The 18,024-nt window shown below is 49.1% G+C and overlaps 2 protein-coding genes across 3 annotated transcripts in view; one reads left to right on the top strand and one right to left on the bottom strand.

Moving 5' to 3' along the window:
- LOC144499945 (beta-arrestin-1) overlaps positions 1–6,540 on the top strand; it is a 157,842-nt gene extending 151,302 nt beyond the window's left edge. For both annotated transcript variants that reach the window (XM_078222662.1, XM_078222661.1), the window contains one exon: positions 2,300–6,540. In XM_078222662.1, coding sequence (XP_078078788.1) covers positions 2,300–2,343 — 44 coding nt within the window. In that variant the 3' untranslated portion in view covers positions 2,344–6,540. The remainder of the gene's footprint in view (positions 1–2,299) is intronic.
- A 6,564-nt stretch (positions 6,541–13,104) lies between these two features.
- On the bottom strand, positions 13,105–17,279 carry LOC144499481 (uncharacterized). The gene is made up of 2 exons (XM_078221471.1): positions 17,223–17,279; positions 13,105–14,382 (listed from the first exon to the last, which is right to left on the bottom strand). The coding sequence occupies exons 1-2, from the start codon at positions 17,277–17,279 to the stop codon at positions 13,105–13,107; spliced, it is 1,335 nt and encodes a 444-aa protein (XP_078077597.1).
- Positions 17,280–18,024: the final 745 nt, after the last annotated feature.

Raw genomic sequence — 18,024 nt, 5'->3', positions numbered from 1 at the left:
CCTGTCCTTGGGCCAATTGGGGCCTCAAGTAGCCAATTAAATCCCCTGAAAGACCATGAAGCAGTCCATGTTCAAATGCAACAAGATCCGGACAATATCCAGGCTTGGGCTGACAAGTGGCAAATAACATTCACGGCACACAAATGCCAGACAATGACCATCACCAATAAGGGACACCCAACCACCACCCCTTGACATTCAATGGTGTAACCATCACTGAATCCCCACTGTCAACATCCTTAGGGTTACCATTGACCAGAAACTCAACTGGACTCACCACATTAACACTGTGGCTACAAGAACAGGTCAGAGGCTAGGAATACTGCGGCAAGTAACTCACCTCCTGACTCCCCAGAGCCTGTCCACCATCTACAAGTCACAAGTCAGGAGTGTGATGGAATACTCCCCACTTGCCTGGATGGGTGCAGCTCCAGCAACACTCAAGAAGCTTGACCCCATCCAAGACAAAGCAGCCCCGCTTGATTGGCACCACATCTACAAACATTCAATCCCTCCACCACCGACGCTCAGTAGTAGCAGTGTGTACTATCGACAAGATGCACTGCAGCAATTCACCAAAGATCCTTAGACAGCACCTTCCAAACCCACGACCACTTCCATCTAGAAGGACAAGGGCAGCAGATACATGGGAACACCACCACCTGCAAGTTCCCCTTCTGACTTGGAAGTATATTGGCATTCCTTCTCAGTCGCTGGGTCAAAATCCTGGAATTCCCTCCCTAACGGCATTGTGGGTCAACCCACAGCACGTGGACTGCAGCGATTCAAGAAGGCATCTCACCACCACCTTCTCAAGGGCAACTAGGGATGGGCAATAAATGCTGGCCCAGCCAGCGATGCCCATGTCCCACAAATGAATAAAAAACAACCCTCTGCTGCTATGTTACCTGTGGCAGGGGCAGGCACCTGGCAGGTGGTTAGCTTGGCAGCTTTGGCTGCATGGGCAAAATCGGAGGTGTATCTCCTTTTAGGGGGGTTACCTGTGCCCATCAGAGACACCCCACCCCCCCTTACCCACCCCCGCAAGGCTTTACACCCCATTAACACTCCGCACCTCACCCCCCTCACTCCACTCAGCCAGGCAGCCCCCACCAGTACCCTGGTCCTTTCTTCAGTCCAGCCTCCGTGGGCAGGATTTTCCAGCCACGCTTGCCCCAAGACCGGAAAATCCCACCCTGCAGTCCCTATTGCGGCCACTGCTCAAACTGGTGCTGCTAAAACGGCAAAGCTTTCGAATTGGCCTGAAGCCCGGGATCAGGATGGCAATCCCCTTTCATAGAATCAAAGAATCCTTACAGTGCGGAAGCAGGCCATTCGGCCCATCGAGGTCTGCACCGTCTACAATCCCACCCAGGCCCTATCCCCATAACCCCATGCATTAACCCTAGCTAGTCCCCCTGACACTAAAGGGCAATTTAGCACGGCCAATCCACCTAACCCGCACATCTATCAAAATGAATCACTTCACATTTCTCCACATTGAACATCATCTATCACCTATCTGCCCATTCCACCAACTTGTCCATTGTCTTTTGAAGTTTTGCGCACTCCTCCCCATGGTTCACTTTGGCACAGTGGTTAGCACTGCTGCCTCACAGCGCCAGGATTCCCGGCTCGGGTCACTGTCTGTGTGGAGTTTACACATTCTCCCCGTGTCTGCATGGGTTTTCTCCGAGTGCTCCAGTTTCCTCCCGCAATCCGAAAGACATGCTGGTTAGATGCATTGGCCGTGCTAAATTCCCTCTGAGTGTACCTGAACAGGCGCTGGAGTGTGGCGACTAGGGGATTTTCACAGTAACTTCATTGCAGTGTTAATGTAAGCCTTACTTGGGACACTAATAAATAAACTTAAACTCTTTTAGACTGTGGGAGGAAACCAGAGCACCCGGAGGAAACCCATGCAGGCACGGGGGGAATGTGCAAACTCCACGCAGACAGTGACCCGAGGCCGGAATTGAACCCTGGTCCCTGGCGCTGTGAGGCGGCAGTGCTAACCACTGTGCCACATGCCGCCCTTTCCAGCTTCCTTTCCTTCCAGCTCCCTCGTAACTACTATAGGATTTATTAATGACCTTCCTCTCGATGCCCATTCGCTTTCTCACATTCCCCTCGCCGCCATCAAGTAGGAAACATCTTCTCTCTGATCCAAACCCTCTGGGCCTCGGCCAATCTCTTTCCACCCCAGTGTCTCTAGGCTTTCAATGAATGAACTGAGGTTGGGTGTAACATGGGTCGCTAGGCCAGCTCACTCCCTTCTCAATCCTCTTCCCTTTCCCAGTGACGATGATATTGTCTTTGAGGATTTTGCTCGTCAGAGGCTGAAAGGATTGAAGGACGACAATGACGAAGATGAGGACGGGGTGAACTCCCCGCAGCACAATGACCGATAAACCGCCACAGCCTCTGGTCGCCGCGGAAACACGGCGGATTTCTGGGTCCGTGGAAAGCTGCTGTTGTTTTGTTTATTTTTCCTTCTTGTTTCTGTTCGGGGATAAAATGACTGAGGATTCTCGAGGATCTCGAGCCTAAACCAAGCTGTAGACTGGTACAATGATGATGTCAGTTCCTTCACGGCCTCTTCAGGAGTGAAGCCTTCCGTAGGCCTCACCGGTATTGGGTGACTTTCTCCAGGATTGCCCTGCTGAAGGCGCCTAGGAATTTCCAGATTAACCTGCATGCTGACGCCAAAACACCCGGCTGTGAATAATCACAGGGAGCTTGAAGCATTTTCTATCGACAATTTTGTTTCTGTTTATTAACTGTAGAAGTATTGGAAATGTGGGGGTGGCTGGAAGGTTGTTAATTTTCCCAGGGCTTTTGGAGGGTTAACCTCCAGGGGTCCAAACTGAGTTGACAACCCACTCAACCCAAGCTCATTCCCATGAGCAGTCTGAGCTGAAATTGAATATTCTCAATCAAAAGCCAAAATTATGAAGCAGAGAGAGACACGATAATTCTCAGCAAGCTATACCTTTGTTCAAGATTTGCTTCTCTCCACCAAACGCTTCTCCGCCAGTCGCCAAGTACTGGATATAATGATCCTAATTCACGGCCAAATAGACTTTCCCAAAGGCAAGTCAAGGTGGGTGGTAAATGTCCACCTTGCCAGTGACATCCATATCACACAGTGTTGTGTCAGTTGTGGGTGAAGTGATTAAGGGTGACATTAGGGCTTGAACTCATCCACTTCCTTCACAGGCCTGACACCCCAGTTTGTTTTCAGAGTCACACCTTTCTGCCAACCAGATAGTAATGTTTCCAATTCCAGCTGGAGATATTCCTCCTTCTAGCTTTTAACATCTAACCCCGTGCTGTACCTGTCCTGGGAGTGTTTGTTGGGGACAGTGTAGAGGGAGCTTTACTCTGTATCTAACCCCGTGCTGTACTTGTCCTGGGAGTGTTTGTTGGGGACAGTGTAGAGGGGTCTTTACTCTGTATCTAACTCCGTGTATACTTGTCCTGGGAGTAATTGATGGGGATAATGTATGGGAGCTTCACTCTGTATATAACACTGTGTTGTACCTGCCTGGGAGTGTTTGATGGGGGCAGTGTAAAGGGAGCTTTTACTCTGTATTTAACCCCATGCTGTACCTGACCTGGGAGTGTTTGATGGGGACAGTGTAGAGGGAGCTTTACTCTGTATCTAACCCCGTGCTGTACCTGTCCTGGGAGTGTTTGATGGGGGACAGTGTAGAGGGAGCTTTACTCTGTATCTAACCCTGTGCTGTAGCTGTCCTGGGAGTGTTTGATGGGGGACAGTGTAGAGGGAGCTTTACTCTGTATCTAACCCCGTGCTGTACCTGTCCTGGGAGTGTTTGATGGGGGACAGTGTAGAGGGAGCTTTACTCTGTATCTAACCCCGTGCTGTACCCTGTCCTGGGAGTGTTTGATGGGGACAGTGTAGAGGGAGCTTTACTCTGTATCTAACCCCGTGCTGTACCTGTCCTGGGAGTGTTTGATGGGGACAGTGTAGAGGGAGCTTTACTCTGTATCTAACCCCGTGCTGTACCTGACCTGGGAGTGTTTGATGGGGACAGTGTAGAGGGAGCTTTACTCTGTATCTAACCCCGTGCTGTACCTGTCCTGGGAGTGTTTGATGGGGACAGTGTAGAGGGAGCTTTACTCTGTATCTAACCCCGTGCTGCACCTGTCCTGGGAGCGTTTGATGGGGACAGTGTAGCGGGAGCTTTACTCTGTATCTAACCCTGTGCTGTACCTGTCCTGGGAGTGTTTGATGGGGACAGTGTAGAGGGAGCTTTACTCTGTATCTAACCCTGTGCTGTACTTGTCCTGGGAGTGTTTGATGGGGGACAGTGTAGAGGGAGCTTTACTCTGTATCTAACCCCGTGCTGTACCTGTCCTGGGAGTGTTTGATGGGGGACAGTGTAGAGGGAGCTTTACTCTGTATCTAACCCCGTGCTGTACCTGTCCTGGGAGTGTTTGATGGGGACAGTGTAGAGGGAGCTTTACTCTGTATCTAACCCTGTGCTGTACTTGTCCTGGGAGTGTTTGATGGGGGACAGTGTGTTGAGGGAGTTTTACATTTTCCCAATGTGTGGATGCACGATATCAAAACGTGATGCAACAAAGCTTGTCACACCTGAGATCACTCACATTGATGTGCACTAACAAGCAAATCAAAACTTTGCTTTCTCAAACCAAAAGCGCTGGATTTGAAGTTAAGCAACGTGAGATCACACTGTACCAGTTTATTGGGAACGTTATAATAGTGCCATCTTTGTCATTTAGTGGCAAGCTAACTGTTTACTATCGCACTGAGCATGCTCTTCTCTGTTGGCTTTTCCATGTCCTCTGTCAGAGCGATCATGATTTTAAGTTGCTATAGATTGTGCCTGAGTACTTATAAAGAGAGAGATTCAGTGGCTGCACACTCCACTAAGTTGACTGGTCACCTGGGTTGTCTCTTGACCATTTTTAAGAGGGATTGTTGCTATGAGTTGGCGGGGGGCGGGGGAAGGGGTCGGTTCGCAATTAGCATCAACATCCCGGGGGTTACCATTTATCAGAAACTGAACTGGACCCAGCCATATCAATACTGTGGCTACCAGAGCAAGTCAAAGGAATCCTGCAGAGATTAACTCACCTCCTGACTGCGCCAAAGCCTGTCAACCATCTACAAGGCACAAGTCAGGAGTGTGATGGAATACTCCCCACTTGCCTGGATGGGTGCAGCTCCAACAACACTCAAGAAGCTCAACACCATCCTGGACAAAGCAGCCCCGCTTGATTGGCACCACATCCACAAACATCCACTCCCTCCACCGCCAACGCTCAGTAGCAGCAGTGTGTACCATCTACAAGATGCACTGCAGCAACTCACCAAGGCTCCGTAGACAGCATCTTCCAAACCCACGACCACTTCCATCTAGAAGGACAAGGGCAGCAGACACATGGGAACACCACCACCTGCAAGTTCCCTTCCAAGTCACCCACCATCCTGACTTGGAAATATATCGGCGTTCCTTCACTGTCACAGGATCAAAATCCTGGAACTCCCTCCCTAACAGCACTGTGGGTATACATACACCACATGGATTGCAGTGGTTCAGGAAGGCAGCTCACCACCACCTTTGCAAGGGGCAATGAGGGATGGTCAATAAACGCTGGCCCAGCCAGTGACACTCAATTCCGAAGAATGATTGTTTAAAGAAATCATCCTGCCTGAACTGTTTTTATGTGGGATCTGGTTAACAATGTTCACTTTCAGATGAGCATGGAACATTCTGGTTAATTCACTCAGTAGGAGGATGGTTTACAAAGCGCAGAACCCGCAGCCTCAAGGTGTTTGAAAGAAAATCTCTTAGGAGGCAACTAAATCGGGGTTGTCCAATGGGGTAGAAAGTCACGCTAAGCAGTTAACGAGGAAAACAGATTAAGCATTTGGCTTTTGCAGGAACATAAGAAAAGCAGGAGGGCATTCAGCCCATCCAGCCCATTCCTCCAGCCAGTTGGATTGGCACGGATCTGTACGTTAATTCCATCTGCGTGAGGGAGCGGTGGAGAGTCTCCTGCTGAAATTTAAACCCGAGTCTAACTCCCTGTGACATTGAGTCTCTGGCACTATTCAGTCATCTGACTAGAGTTTCCAATCCTTACCTCATCACAACCCAGCTGAAAGGGTGGAACAGCAGACAGCCAAGCATCATTTATGGTGCACAGCAAAATTGTGACAGCGGAGTAAGGCCATTCGATCCATCACGTCTGTGCCCAGTCTGAGAAACAGCAATTTAACAAGTCCCTCCCATCCTCCGGCAATCTGCAGCCATGTCATTTCTTTCCCTCAGTTTCCTTTAAATTCTTCTTTAATTGCCTCGATTGAATCTGTCTCCACCACACTCTCAGACAGTACATTCCAGATCCTAACCACTCGCTGTGTGAATCTGTCTCCACCACACTCTCAGACAGTGCATTCCAGATCCTAACCACTCGCTGTGTGAATCTGTCTCCACCACACTCTCAGACAGTACATTCCAGATCCTAACCACTCACTGTGTGAATCTGTCTCCACCACACTCTCAGACAGTACATTCCAGATCCTAACCACTCACTGTGTGAATCTGTCTCCACCACACTCTCAGACAGTACATTCCCGATCCTAACCACTCACTGTGTGAATCTGTCTCCACCACACTCTCAGACAGTACATTCCAGATCCTAACCACTCACTGTGTGAATCTGTCTCCACCACACTCTCAGACAGTACATTCCAGATCCTAACCACTCACTGTGTGAATCTGTCTCCACCACACTCTCAGACAGTACATTCCAGATCCTAACCACTCGCTGTGTGAATCTGTCTCCACCACACTCTCAGACAGTACATTCCAGATCCTAACCACTCACTGTGTGAATCTGTCTCCACCACACTCTCAGACAGTACATTCCAGATCCTAACCACTCGCTGTGTGAATCTGTCTCCACCACACTCTCAGACAGTACATTCCAGATTCTAACCACTCACTGTGTGAATCTGTCTCCACCACACTCTCAGACAGTGCATTCCAGATCCTAACCACTCACTGTGTGAATCTGTCTCCACCACACTCTCAGACAGTGCATTCCAGATCCTAACCACTCACTGTGTGGAAATGGTTCTCCTCGTGTCTCCATTGCTTCTTTTGCCAAATTAATTGAATTTCTCTCTATCTGCTTGATGCGCGATTAATTCACTCAGGAGGCTGGATCGTACCCGGGAAATAAAGGCTTTTATTAGTAACAAGAATGGAGCATACTGCTTAACAATACAATCCCAGACTAAAGGGTCACTAGGAAGTGCAGTGACCTTTATACTCCTATAGATAGGCGGAGTCAACCGGAGTGTACCACAGAACAATACCAACAGGTGGAACACCCCAACCCTAACCCCAACAGTAACAAGAGTAACATATGTACAAGTACCCATAGTGATAACCATCTATGGTTCAGTACCCATAGTGGTAACCATCTATGGTTCACCACACTGCTCTATCCAGAGCCCTCATGATTTTGCACACCTCCCGCAAACCTTTTAACCTTCTCTTCTCTAAGGAAAATAGTCCATACTTCTCCAAACTATCTACATCACCAAAGTTCCTTCTCACTGGAACTATTCTTGTGAATCTTTTCTGCACTCTGTCTCAATAGCTTCACATCCTTCCTAAATGCTGCACCCATAACTGAACACAATGCTCCAGCTGAGAATGAAACAGTGATACAAGTTTAACATAACCGCCTTGCTTTGCTGCTCTATGTTATGATTAAGCCCAATATTCTGTTTGCCTTATTAAACACGGAACGTCGGAGTAGGCCATTCGGCCCTTAGAGTCTGCTCCGCCATTCATTATAATCAAGCTTGATTGTCCATATCAACAGCGTACTCCAGCGCTCTCCCCATACCCTTTGATACCTCCTTAAATATATTTAGTAACCCTGCTCTGTACCTGCCCTGCAACCTCCAATGATTTGCACATGCAGGGGGGTGGGGGGGTGGGGGGCGGAGGGGGCAGGAGGCAGTAGTGTTGCCATTGGATTAGCAATTCGAGTTCGAATCCCACCTTAGGATAAGGGAAAATTTGAATTCAATAAAAAGCTGGAATTACCCAGTCTCATGGTGATCGTGAAACCATTGTCGGAGAAACCCACCTGGTTCACTAATGTCCCTTTAGGGAAGGAAATCTGCCGCCCTTACCCGGTCTGTCCTACATGTGGCTCCAGAGCCACAGCAATGTGGTTGATTCTCAACTGCCCCCTGAAATGGCCGAGCGAGACACTCAGTTCAAGTGTAATTAGGGATGGGTAATTAATGTTGACCTTGCCAGTGACATCCACATTACATCAACGATAAATATATATGCTGGAATTTTCAGGGAATGTTGTTCAGTGAGCCTTGCCTGCCCCAATTCCGGAGTGGGCGTGCCAGTGAATTTCCAGCCATAAAGTTTCCCCAGTTCCCGCACCCTCTTCAGACTTGTACCCTTTGGTTTACACTGTCTGCACATGGAGTGTAAATCTAGGTTCCGTGACCGTTGATGCTTCTTGAAAGAAGGTACAGAGTTGCTGCACCAAGCCCCGGCCTCAAAGCCAGGCCCCCTTTCCCAAGCCTGACCTAAAGACGAATCTCTCGAGCCCGTGGTCTAATGAGCAGTGTGAGGAGACATTTCTAACTGAGTGCCCCGTGTGTGACTCAGTGCCCAAGGTGATCAAACGTTGAACATGTGGCTGTGCAGCTACACCAGGGACCAAGTGATTGAATCAACTCAAAGGACAGTGATTGTATTTTTAATAAAGATCCTTTGCCAGTTAAGGATGTTTGAGCCTCCTTTAGCAGTGTCTATTAATAACATCACCTTCATTTTTATTGATGGAATGAATGCCTTGTTTTTTTTAATTTATTATGCAGATAGACTTTATGTAATTCCTGTTTGATAACACAATCTGTATTAGTGTTAATGAATTCCCAATGTCAGACTTCTACCCGCCTGTGGGACACTTGTATCTTGAATGTGACGTCTTTTTGTACGCTGGGTTGTTAGGGCTCAGTCCCATTCACCAATGTCATATCTTTGTTTCCTCCATGGTTTTACATGAACTGTGATGTACGAAACCTCTTTGAAGTATAATAAATGATCATAGTTTATCTTTGAGATTCTCTTCATTTGTGTGCGCTGCAATGCTTTCGCGAGCATCTGGAGTATTGTGTGCAGTTTTGGTGTCCTTATCTGAGGAAGGATGTCCTTGCTACAGCGAAGGTTTACCAGGCTGATTCTTGGGATGGCAGGTCTGTCATAGGAGGAGTGACTAAGTCGGTTAGGATTATATTCACTGGAGTTTAGAAGAGTGAGAGGGGATCTCATAGAAACTTATAAAATTCTAACAGGGTTAGACAGGGTAGATTCAGAAAGAATGTTCCCGATAGTGAGGAAATCCAGAACTAGGGGTCATAGTTTGAGGATAAGGGGTAAACCTTTTAGAACTGAGGTGAGGAGAAATGTCTTCACCCAGAGAGTGGTGAATGTGTGGAATTCACACCCACGGAAAGTAGTTGAGGCCAAAACATTATCTGATTTCAAGAAGAAATTCATAGAATCATAGAATCCCTACAGTGCAGAAGGAGGCCATTCATCCCATCAAGTCTGCACTGACCACAATCCCACCCAGGCCCTCTCCCCGTAACCCCCAATTATAATCCCACTAACCGATGCATTTCAGGACACTAAGGGGCAATTAAGCACGGCCAATCCACCTAACCCGTGCATCTTTGGACTGTGGGAGGAAACCGGAGCACCCGGAGGAAACCCACGCAGACACGGGGAGAACGTACAGATTCCACACAGACACTGACGCAAACTGGGAATCGAGCCCAGGTCCCTGGTGCTGTGAGACAGCAGTGCTAACCACTGAGCTGCCACTAAATTAGATATAGCTCTCGAGGTTAAAGGGATCAAAGGATGATGGGGGGAAGAGGAGATCGGGATGTTGAATTTATGATCAGCTATGATCAAAATGAATGGCGAAACAGGCTCGAAGGGCCGAATCCTGCTTCTAGTTTCTATGAGCAATGTGTCCAGTTGTGTTAGCCGAGGTGTGAGTGAGAGAAAGTGGAGCTGCAGTCGACCATTTTGTCCCTTAGCCTCTTCTGTTGATCTTTCACCCCAACACTGCTCCCCCACACCAGCCCCCTTCAGCACCTCTCCCACTCCTCTCCCCCCAACCCCGATCTTTTGTTTTCCTTCAATTACAATAATCTATCAATTTCAATCTTGAATTTACTCAGTGAGTGAAGAAGGCATTCAGCTTGCTGGTTTCATTGGTCAGAACATTGAATACAGGAGTTGGGACGTCTTGTTGAAGTTGTACAAGACATTGGTATGGCCACACGTGGAATACTGTGTGCAGTTCTGGTCACCCTATTATAGAAAGGATATTATTAAACTAGAAAGAGTGCAGAAAAGATTTACTAGGATGCTACCGGGACTTGATGGTTTGAGTTATAAGGAGAGGCTGGATAGACTGGGACTTTTTTCTCTGGAGCGTAGGAGGCTGAGAGGTGATCTTATAGAGATCTATAAAATCATGAGGGGCACAGATCAGCTAGATAGTCAATATCTTTTCCCAAAGGTAGGGGAGTCTAAAGCTAGAGGGCATAGGTTTAAGGTGAGAGGGGAGAGATACAAAAGGGTTCAGAGGGGCAATTATTTCACACAGAGAGTGGTGAGTGTCTGGAACGAGCTGCTGGAGGTAGTAGTAGAGGCGGGTACAATTTTGTCTTTTAAAAAGCAGTTAGTTACATGGGTAAGATGGGTATAGAGGGATGTGGGCCAAATGCGGGCAATTAGGATTAGCTTAGGGCTTTAAAAAAAAAGGGCGGCATGGACAAGTTGGGCCGAAGGGCCTGTTTCCATGCTGTAAACCTCTATGACTCTATGAGTGAGCATCCATAAGCTCGCAGGAGTTGAGAATTCCAAAGATTCACAACCCTCTGAAGGAATGTCTCTCAGTTCCCCCTCTCTCAGGGAGATATCTGCATGTTGACTGGTGTCGCTCAGTCCTCTCTTTCTCAGGAAGATATCTGTACACTGACTGGCGTCTGTCAGTCCCCTCTATCTCAGGGAGATATCTGTACACTGATTGGTGTCTCTCTCTCTCTCTCAGGGAGATATCTGTACACTGATTGGTGTCTCTCTCTCTCAGGGAGATATCTGTACACTGACTGGTGTCTCTCAGTCCCCCCTCTCTCTCAGGGAGATATCTGTACACTGACTGGTGTCTCTCAGTCCCCTCTCTCTCTCAGGGAGATATCTGTACACTGACTGGAGTCTCTCAGTCCCCTCTCTCTCAGGGAGATATCTGTACACTGACTGGAGTCTCTCAGTCCCCTCTCTCTCAGGGAGATATCTGTACACTGACTGGTGTCTCTCAGTCCTCTCTCTCTCAGGGAGATATCTGTACACTGACTGGTGTCTCTCAGTCCCCTCTCTCTCAGGGAGATATCTGTACACGGACTGGTGTCTCTCAGTCTCTCTCTCAGGGAGATATCTGTACACTGACTGGGGTCTCTCAGTCCTCTCTCTCTCTCAGGGAGATATCTGTACACTGACTAGTGTCTCTCAGTCTCTCTCTCTCAGGAAGATATCTGTACACTGACTGGTATCTCTCAGTCCCCTCTCAGGGAGATATCTGTACACTGACTGGTGTCTCTCAGTCCCCTCTCTCTCAGGGAGATATCTGTACACTGACTGGTGTCTCTCAGTCCCCTCTCTCTCAGGGAGATATCTGTACACTGACTGGTGTCTCTCAGTCTCTCTCTCAGGGAGATATCTGTACTCTGACAAGTGTCTCTCAGACCCCTCTCAGGGAGATATCTATACACTGACTGGTGTCTCTCAGTCCCTCTCTCTCAGGGAGATATCTGTACACTGACTGGTGTCTCTCAGTCCCCTCTCTCTCAGGGAGATATCTGTACACTGACTGGTGTCTCTCAGTCCCTCTCTCTCAGGGAGATATCTGTACACTGACTGGTGTCTCTCAGTCCCCTCTCTCTCAGGGAGATATCTGTACTCTGACTGGTGTCTCTCAGTCCCCTCTCTCTCAGGGAGATATCTGTACACTGACTGGTGTCTCCCAGTCCCCTCTCTCTCAGGGAGATATCTGTACATTGACTGGTGTCTCTCAGTCCCCTCTCTCTCAGGGACATATCTGTACACTGACTGGTGTCTCTCAGTCCTCTCTCTCAGGGAGATATCTGTACACTGACTGGTGTCTCTCAGTCCCCTCTCAGGGAGATATCTGTACATTGACTGGTGTCTCTCAGTCCCCTCTCAGGGAGATATCTGTACACTGACTGGTGTCTCTCAGTCCCCTCTCAGGGAGATATCTGTACACTGACTGGTGTCTCTCAGTCCCCTCTCAGGGAGATATCTCTACACTGACTGGTGTCTCTCAGTCCTCTCTCTCAGGGAGATATCTCTACACTGACTGGTGTCTCTCAGTCCCCTCTCTCTCAGGGAGATATCTGTACACTGACTGGTGTCTCTCAGTCCCCTCTCAGGGAGATATCTGTACACTGACTGGTGTCTCTCAGTCCCCTCTCAGGGAGATATCTGTACACTGACTGGTGTCTCTCAGTCCCCTCTCTCTCAGGGAGATATCTCTACACTGACTGGTGTCTCTCAGTCCTCTCTCTCAGGGAGATATCTCTACACTGACTGGTGTCTCTCAGTCCCCTCTCTCTCAGGGAGATATCTGTACACTGACTGGTGTCTCTCAGTCCCCTCTCAGGGAGATATCTGTACATTGACTGGTGTCTCTCAGTCCTCTCTCTCTCTCTCAGGGAGATATCTGTACACTGACTGGTGTCTCTCAGTCCCCTCTCTCTCTCTCAGGGAGATATCTGTACACTGACTGGTGTCTCTCAGTCCCCTCTCTCTCTCTCAGGGAGATATCTGTACACTGACTGGTGTCTCTCAGTCCCCTCTCTCTCTCTCAGGGAGATATCTGTACACTGACTGGTGTCTCTCAGTCCTCTCTCTCAGGGAGATATCTGTACACTGACTGGTGTCTCTCGTGATTTGATTACTGGTTATTTCAGGGTGTTGAGGACCTGGTGCCAGTGGGTGGTTGTGGCAGTGTTTGGCTCATTGTGTGGAGTTGGTTCTTTGCGTGGACTCTCTGATGGACGGTGAGTGAGGAGGAGCAGACAAATGTTTTACCGCAGATGAGGCAGGGGTAGGGCCTCTCCCCACTGTGCCGCCTCTGGTGGACCGTCAGGTAGGAGGAGTGCGCGAAGGACTTGCCACAGTCATGGCATCGGAATGGCCTCTCGCCGCTGTGCGTGCGCCCGTGTACCAGGAGCGCCGAGGAGTCAGCGAAGGTTTTGGTGCATTGCGGGCACCGGTAGGGCCGCAGTCCCGTGTGGCCACGCTGATGGTGACGGAGCTGTGAGGAGCGGGTGTAGGACTTCCCGCAGACGGAGCAGCCGTAGGGCCGGAGCCCAGCGTGTAACCGGCAGTGCGCCGCCAGTGACGATGGGCAGCTGAAGATCTTGCCACACTGCCTGCAGCCGTACGGTTTCTCCCCTGTGTGGGTGCGTCCATGGACAGTCAGCGAGGAGGCCTGGGCAAATCCCTTGCCACACTGTCCACACTGGTACGGTCTCTCGCCCGTGTGTGTGCGCCGGTGGTACAGCAGGTGCGAGGATTTGGTGAAAGCTTTGCCACACTGGGTGCAGGGAAACGGCCTCTCGCCCGTGTGGACTCGCTGGTGATACAGGAGCTGGGTCGAGGTGGCAAAGGCCTTGCCACACTGGGCGCAGGGAAACGGTCTCTCGCCTGTGTGTCCCCTGCGGTGCATGACCAGTGAGGATGAGCGGGAAAAGGCCTTGCCGCACTGGACACAAGGGAAAGGCCGTTCTCCGGTGTGAACTCTCAGGTGCGTCCGTAGGTGCCAGGATTGCGCGTAGCTCTTTTCACAGGCAAAGCACTTGAAAGGTCGAGAATCTGGGAGGGGACACGATACAGCACAGGGCTCAACCAATCCAGGCCTCTCTCCTCCAGATCCTCCAATCACAATCTCTCCTCCACATCTTCCAATCGCAATCTCCCCTCCATGTCCTCCAATCGCAATCTCTCCTCCACATCCTCCAATCACGATCTCCTCTCTCCATCCAGCGATGGTTATTTTCTCTCCGTTATCTGCTCTCACATTCTCATCTCCATATCCAGCCATTTTGATCTCATTTCCACCGTTCCCCACAATCTCTTCCCCACCTCCAGTGATCACATCCTCCTCTCGATCTCTCGCCATCTCTTCTCCACGTTCTGCAACCTCCTCTCCCTCCATCACTGCTTCATGGGTCAGGGGTCCCTGCAACAAATGAAAACAAAACCGAGAAATAGAGTATGCTCAAAGACCGAGTCCACTCAGCCCATCGAATCAATGCTGGCCCTCTCTCACCACAATCCTTTAAAGTAAAGTTTATTTATTAGTCACAAGTAGGCTTACATTAACACTGCAATGAAGTTACTGTGAAAATCCCCCAGTCGCCGCATTCCAGTGCCTGTTCAGGTACACTGGGGGAGAATTTATCATGGCCAATCCACCCAACCAGCACGTCTTTCAGATTGTGGGAGGAAACCAGAGCACCCGGAGGAAACCCATGCAGACACGGGGAGAACGTACAGACTCCACACAGACAGTGGCCCAAGCCGGGAACCGAACCCAGGTCTCTGTACTGTGAGGCAGCAGTGCTAACCACTGTGCTACCGTGCCACCTCAAACTAAATCCCAATCACAATCTCAAACTAATTCCATGACCAGACTCCTCTATTCATCCAAAGTTATTTGCACTGCCCCTCAATTAATCAAGGACCCCACGCACTCCGGGCATTCTCTTTTCCATCATCTTCTGTCGGAAAAAAGATACAAAAGTCTGAGGACACGTACCAACCGACTCAAGAACAGCTTCTTCTTCATCCATAGAACCATAGAAAATTACAGCTCAGAAACAGGCCTTTTGGCCCTTCTTGTCTGTGCCGAACCATTTTTTGCCTAGTCCCACTGACCTGCACTTGGACCATATCCCTCCACACCCCTCTCATCCATGAACCCGTCCAAGTTTTTCGTAAATGTTAAAAGTGACCCCGCATTTACCACTTTATCCGGCAGCTCATTCCACACTCCCACCACTCTCTGCGTGAAGAAGCCCCCCCTAATATTCCCTTTAAACTTTTCTCCTTTCACCCTTAACACATGCCCTCTGGTTGTTTTCTCCCTTAGCCTCAGCGGAAAAAGCCTGCTTGCATTCACTCTATCTATACCCATCAAAATCTTATACACCTCTATCAAATCTCCCCTCAATCTTCTACGCTCCAGGGAATAAAGTCCCAACCTATTCAATCTCTCTCTGTACTCAGTTTCTCAAGTCCCGGCAACATCCTTGTGAACCTTCTCTGCACTCTTTCAACCTTATTTACATCCTTCCTGTAACTAGGTGACCAAAACTGTACACAATACTCCAAATTCGGCCTCACCAATGCCTTATATAACCTTACCATAACACTCCAACTTTTATACTCGATACTCCGATTTATAAAGGCCAATGTACCAAAGGCACTCTTTACGACCCTATCCACCTGTGATGTCACTTTTAGGGAATTCTGTACCTGTATTCCCAGATCCCTCTGTTCAACTGCACTCTTCAGAGTCCTACCATTTACCCTGTACGTTCTACTTTGGCTTGTCCTTCCAATGTGCAATATCTCACACTTGTCTGCGTTAAATTCCATTTGCCATTTTTCAGCCCATTTTTCTAGTTGGTCCAAATCCCTCTGCAAGCTTTGAAAGCCTTCCTCACTGTCCACTACACCTCCAATCTCTCCCATCAGACTTGTGAATGGACTTACCTTATATTAAGTTGATCTTTCTTTACACCCTAGCTGTGATTGTAACACTACATGGAGTGTATACTTATGGAATTTAGTTTCGACAAATGTGAGGTAATGCATTTTGGTAGATTGAACCAGGGCAGGACTTACTCAGTTAATGGTAGGGCATTGGGGAGAGTTACAGAACAAAGAGATCAAGGGGTACATGTTCATAGCTCCTTGAAAGTGGAGTCACAGGTGGACAAGGTGGTGAAGAAGGCATTCGGCGTGCGTGGTTTCATTGGTCAGAACATTGAATACAGGAGTTGGGACGTCTTGTTGAAGTTGTACAAGACATTGGTAAGGCCACACTTGGAATATTGTGTACAGTTCTGGTCACCCTATTAGAGAAAGGATATTATTAAACTAGAAAGAATGCAGAAAAGATTTACTAGGATGCTACCAGGACTTGATGGTTATAAGGAGAGGCTGGATAGACTGGGACTTTTTTCTCTGGAGCGTAGAAGGCTGAGAGGTGACCTTGTAGAGGTCTATAAAATAATGAGGGGCACAAATCAGCTAGGTAGTCAATATCTTTTCCCAAATGTAGGGGAGTCTAAAACTAGAGGGCATAGGTTTAAGGTGAGAGGGGAGAGATACAAAAGGGCCCAGAGGGGCAACTTTTTCACAGAGGGTGGTGAGTGTCTGAAATAAGCTGCCAGGGGTAGTAGTAGAGTCGGGTACAATTTTGTCTTTTAAAAAGCAGTTAGGCAGTTACATGGATAAGATGGCCATGTCTGTCACTTCCCTCCCTTCTACTCACCCACCAGGTCAAACCTCCATTAATGCCACCACCCCCCCGCCCCCCCGCCCCACCCCCCCCCTGCTCCCTCACCCCACCATAACCCTGACCTCACATCTTTCTCTATTTCTCTCCATCTCTCCTCATATCCTCTCTGAGCTTATCCTGTCCATGAGTCTGACCTTCCGCTCTCTCGATCCTATTCTCACAGAGCTGCTGATCCCCAATCTCTCTCCCGGTCACCATCTTCCCCAATATTGTTCACGGTTCTTTCTCTTCCTGTCTTGTCCCTCTCTCCTTTAAATCATGACATCATCCCGATCCTCAAACTTTGACCTTTAGCCCCTCCGACCTTGGAAACCAGCGTCCCATCTCCACCTTCCTTCTCCTCCCCGGGAAGTGTTGTCACCTCCCAAATCCGTTCCCATCTCTTCCGGAACTTCGTGTTTGAATCCCTCCAATCAGATTCCTGTCACAGTGTGGAAAGGGCTCTTATCAAACTCCCAGCTGACACCCTATGTGAGGGCGACAGGGAGAACCTTTCCCTCCTTGTCCTTCTCCAGCTGTCTGCAGCCTTTGACCCGGTGACCCCCCATCCTCCTACGACGCCCCCCCCCCTCCCCTGTCGCCCAGCTGGGTGGCACTGCCCACCCCTGCTTCCATTCTTCTCTGTCCAATGACAGCCAGAGAATCACTGGCAATGGCTTCTCTCCCTGACCCCCACCATTTCCTCTGGAGTCCCCCAAGGATCCATCCTTGGCCCCTCCTATTCCTCATCCACTCGCCGCCCCCTCAGTGACAACATCCGAAAGCAGAGCGTCAGTTTTCACACGGATGCTGAACCCCCCCCCCAGCTCTACCTCCCCCCCACCTCTCTCCTCTGTTGTTCAATGATCCGACTGTTTATCCCATATCCAACACTGGATGGACGGAAATTTCCTCCAATTCAATATTGGGAAATCCAAAGCCATTGTGTTCAGTCCCTGCTTCAAACATCGCCCCAGAGCAACTAACTCCACTCCCTGTTCCTGGTAGCTTGGTGTAATATTTGACCCTGCCAAGATTAGCTTCAGACCTGTCACAAAGACAGATTATTCCCACCACTGCGACGTTATCCTACTCCACCCCACTGAGCTCCTCACTAACTGAAACTTCTTTGTTGCTTCTGATACCTCCAGAGTTGAGTATTCCTGTGGATTCCTGCCTGCTCTCCCACATTCGATTCTCTGTAAACTTTCATTCTAAACTCTGCTGCTCAGGCCCTCTACCAAGCCCTGCACGCTCCAACAACCCATATTCCACCACCCCTTCTATCTCTCTCCCACACTCTGTCTCACTCTC

This window comes from Mustelus asterias, chromosome 10 (assembly GCF_964213995.1).
Source record: "Mustelus asterias chromosome 10, sMusAst1.hap1.1, whole genome shotgun sequence".
Classification (NCBI taxonomy): domain Eukaryota; kingdom Metazoa; phylum Chordata; class Chondrichthyes; order Carcharhiniformes; family Triakidae; genus Mustelus; species Mustelus asterias.
Note: the sequence above shows the minus strand (reverse complement) of the source record. Positions and strands in the feature narration are given on the sequence as shown.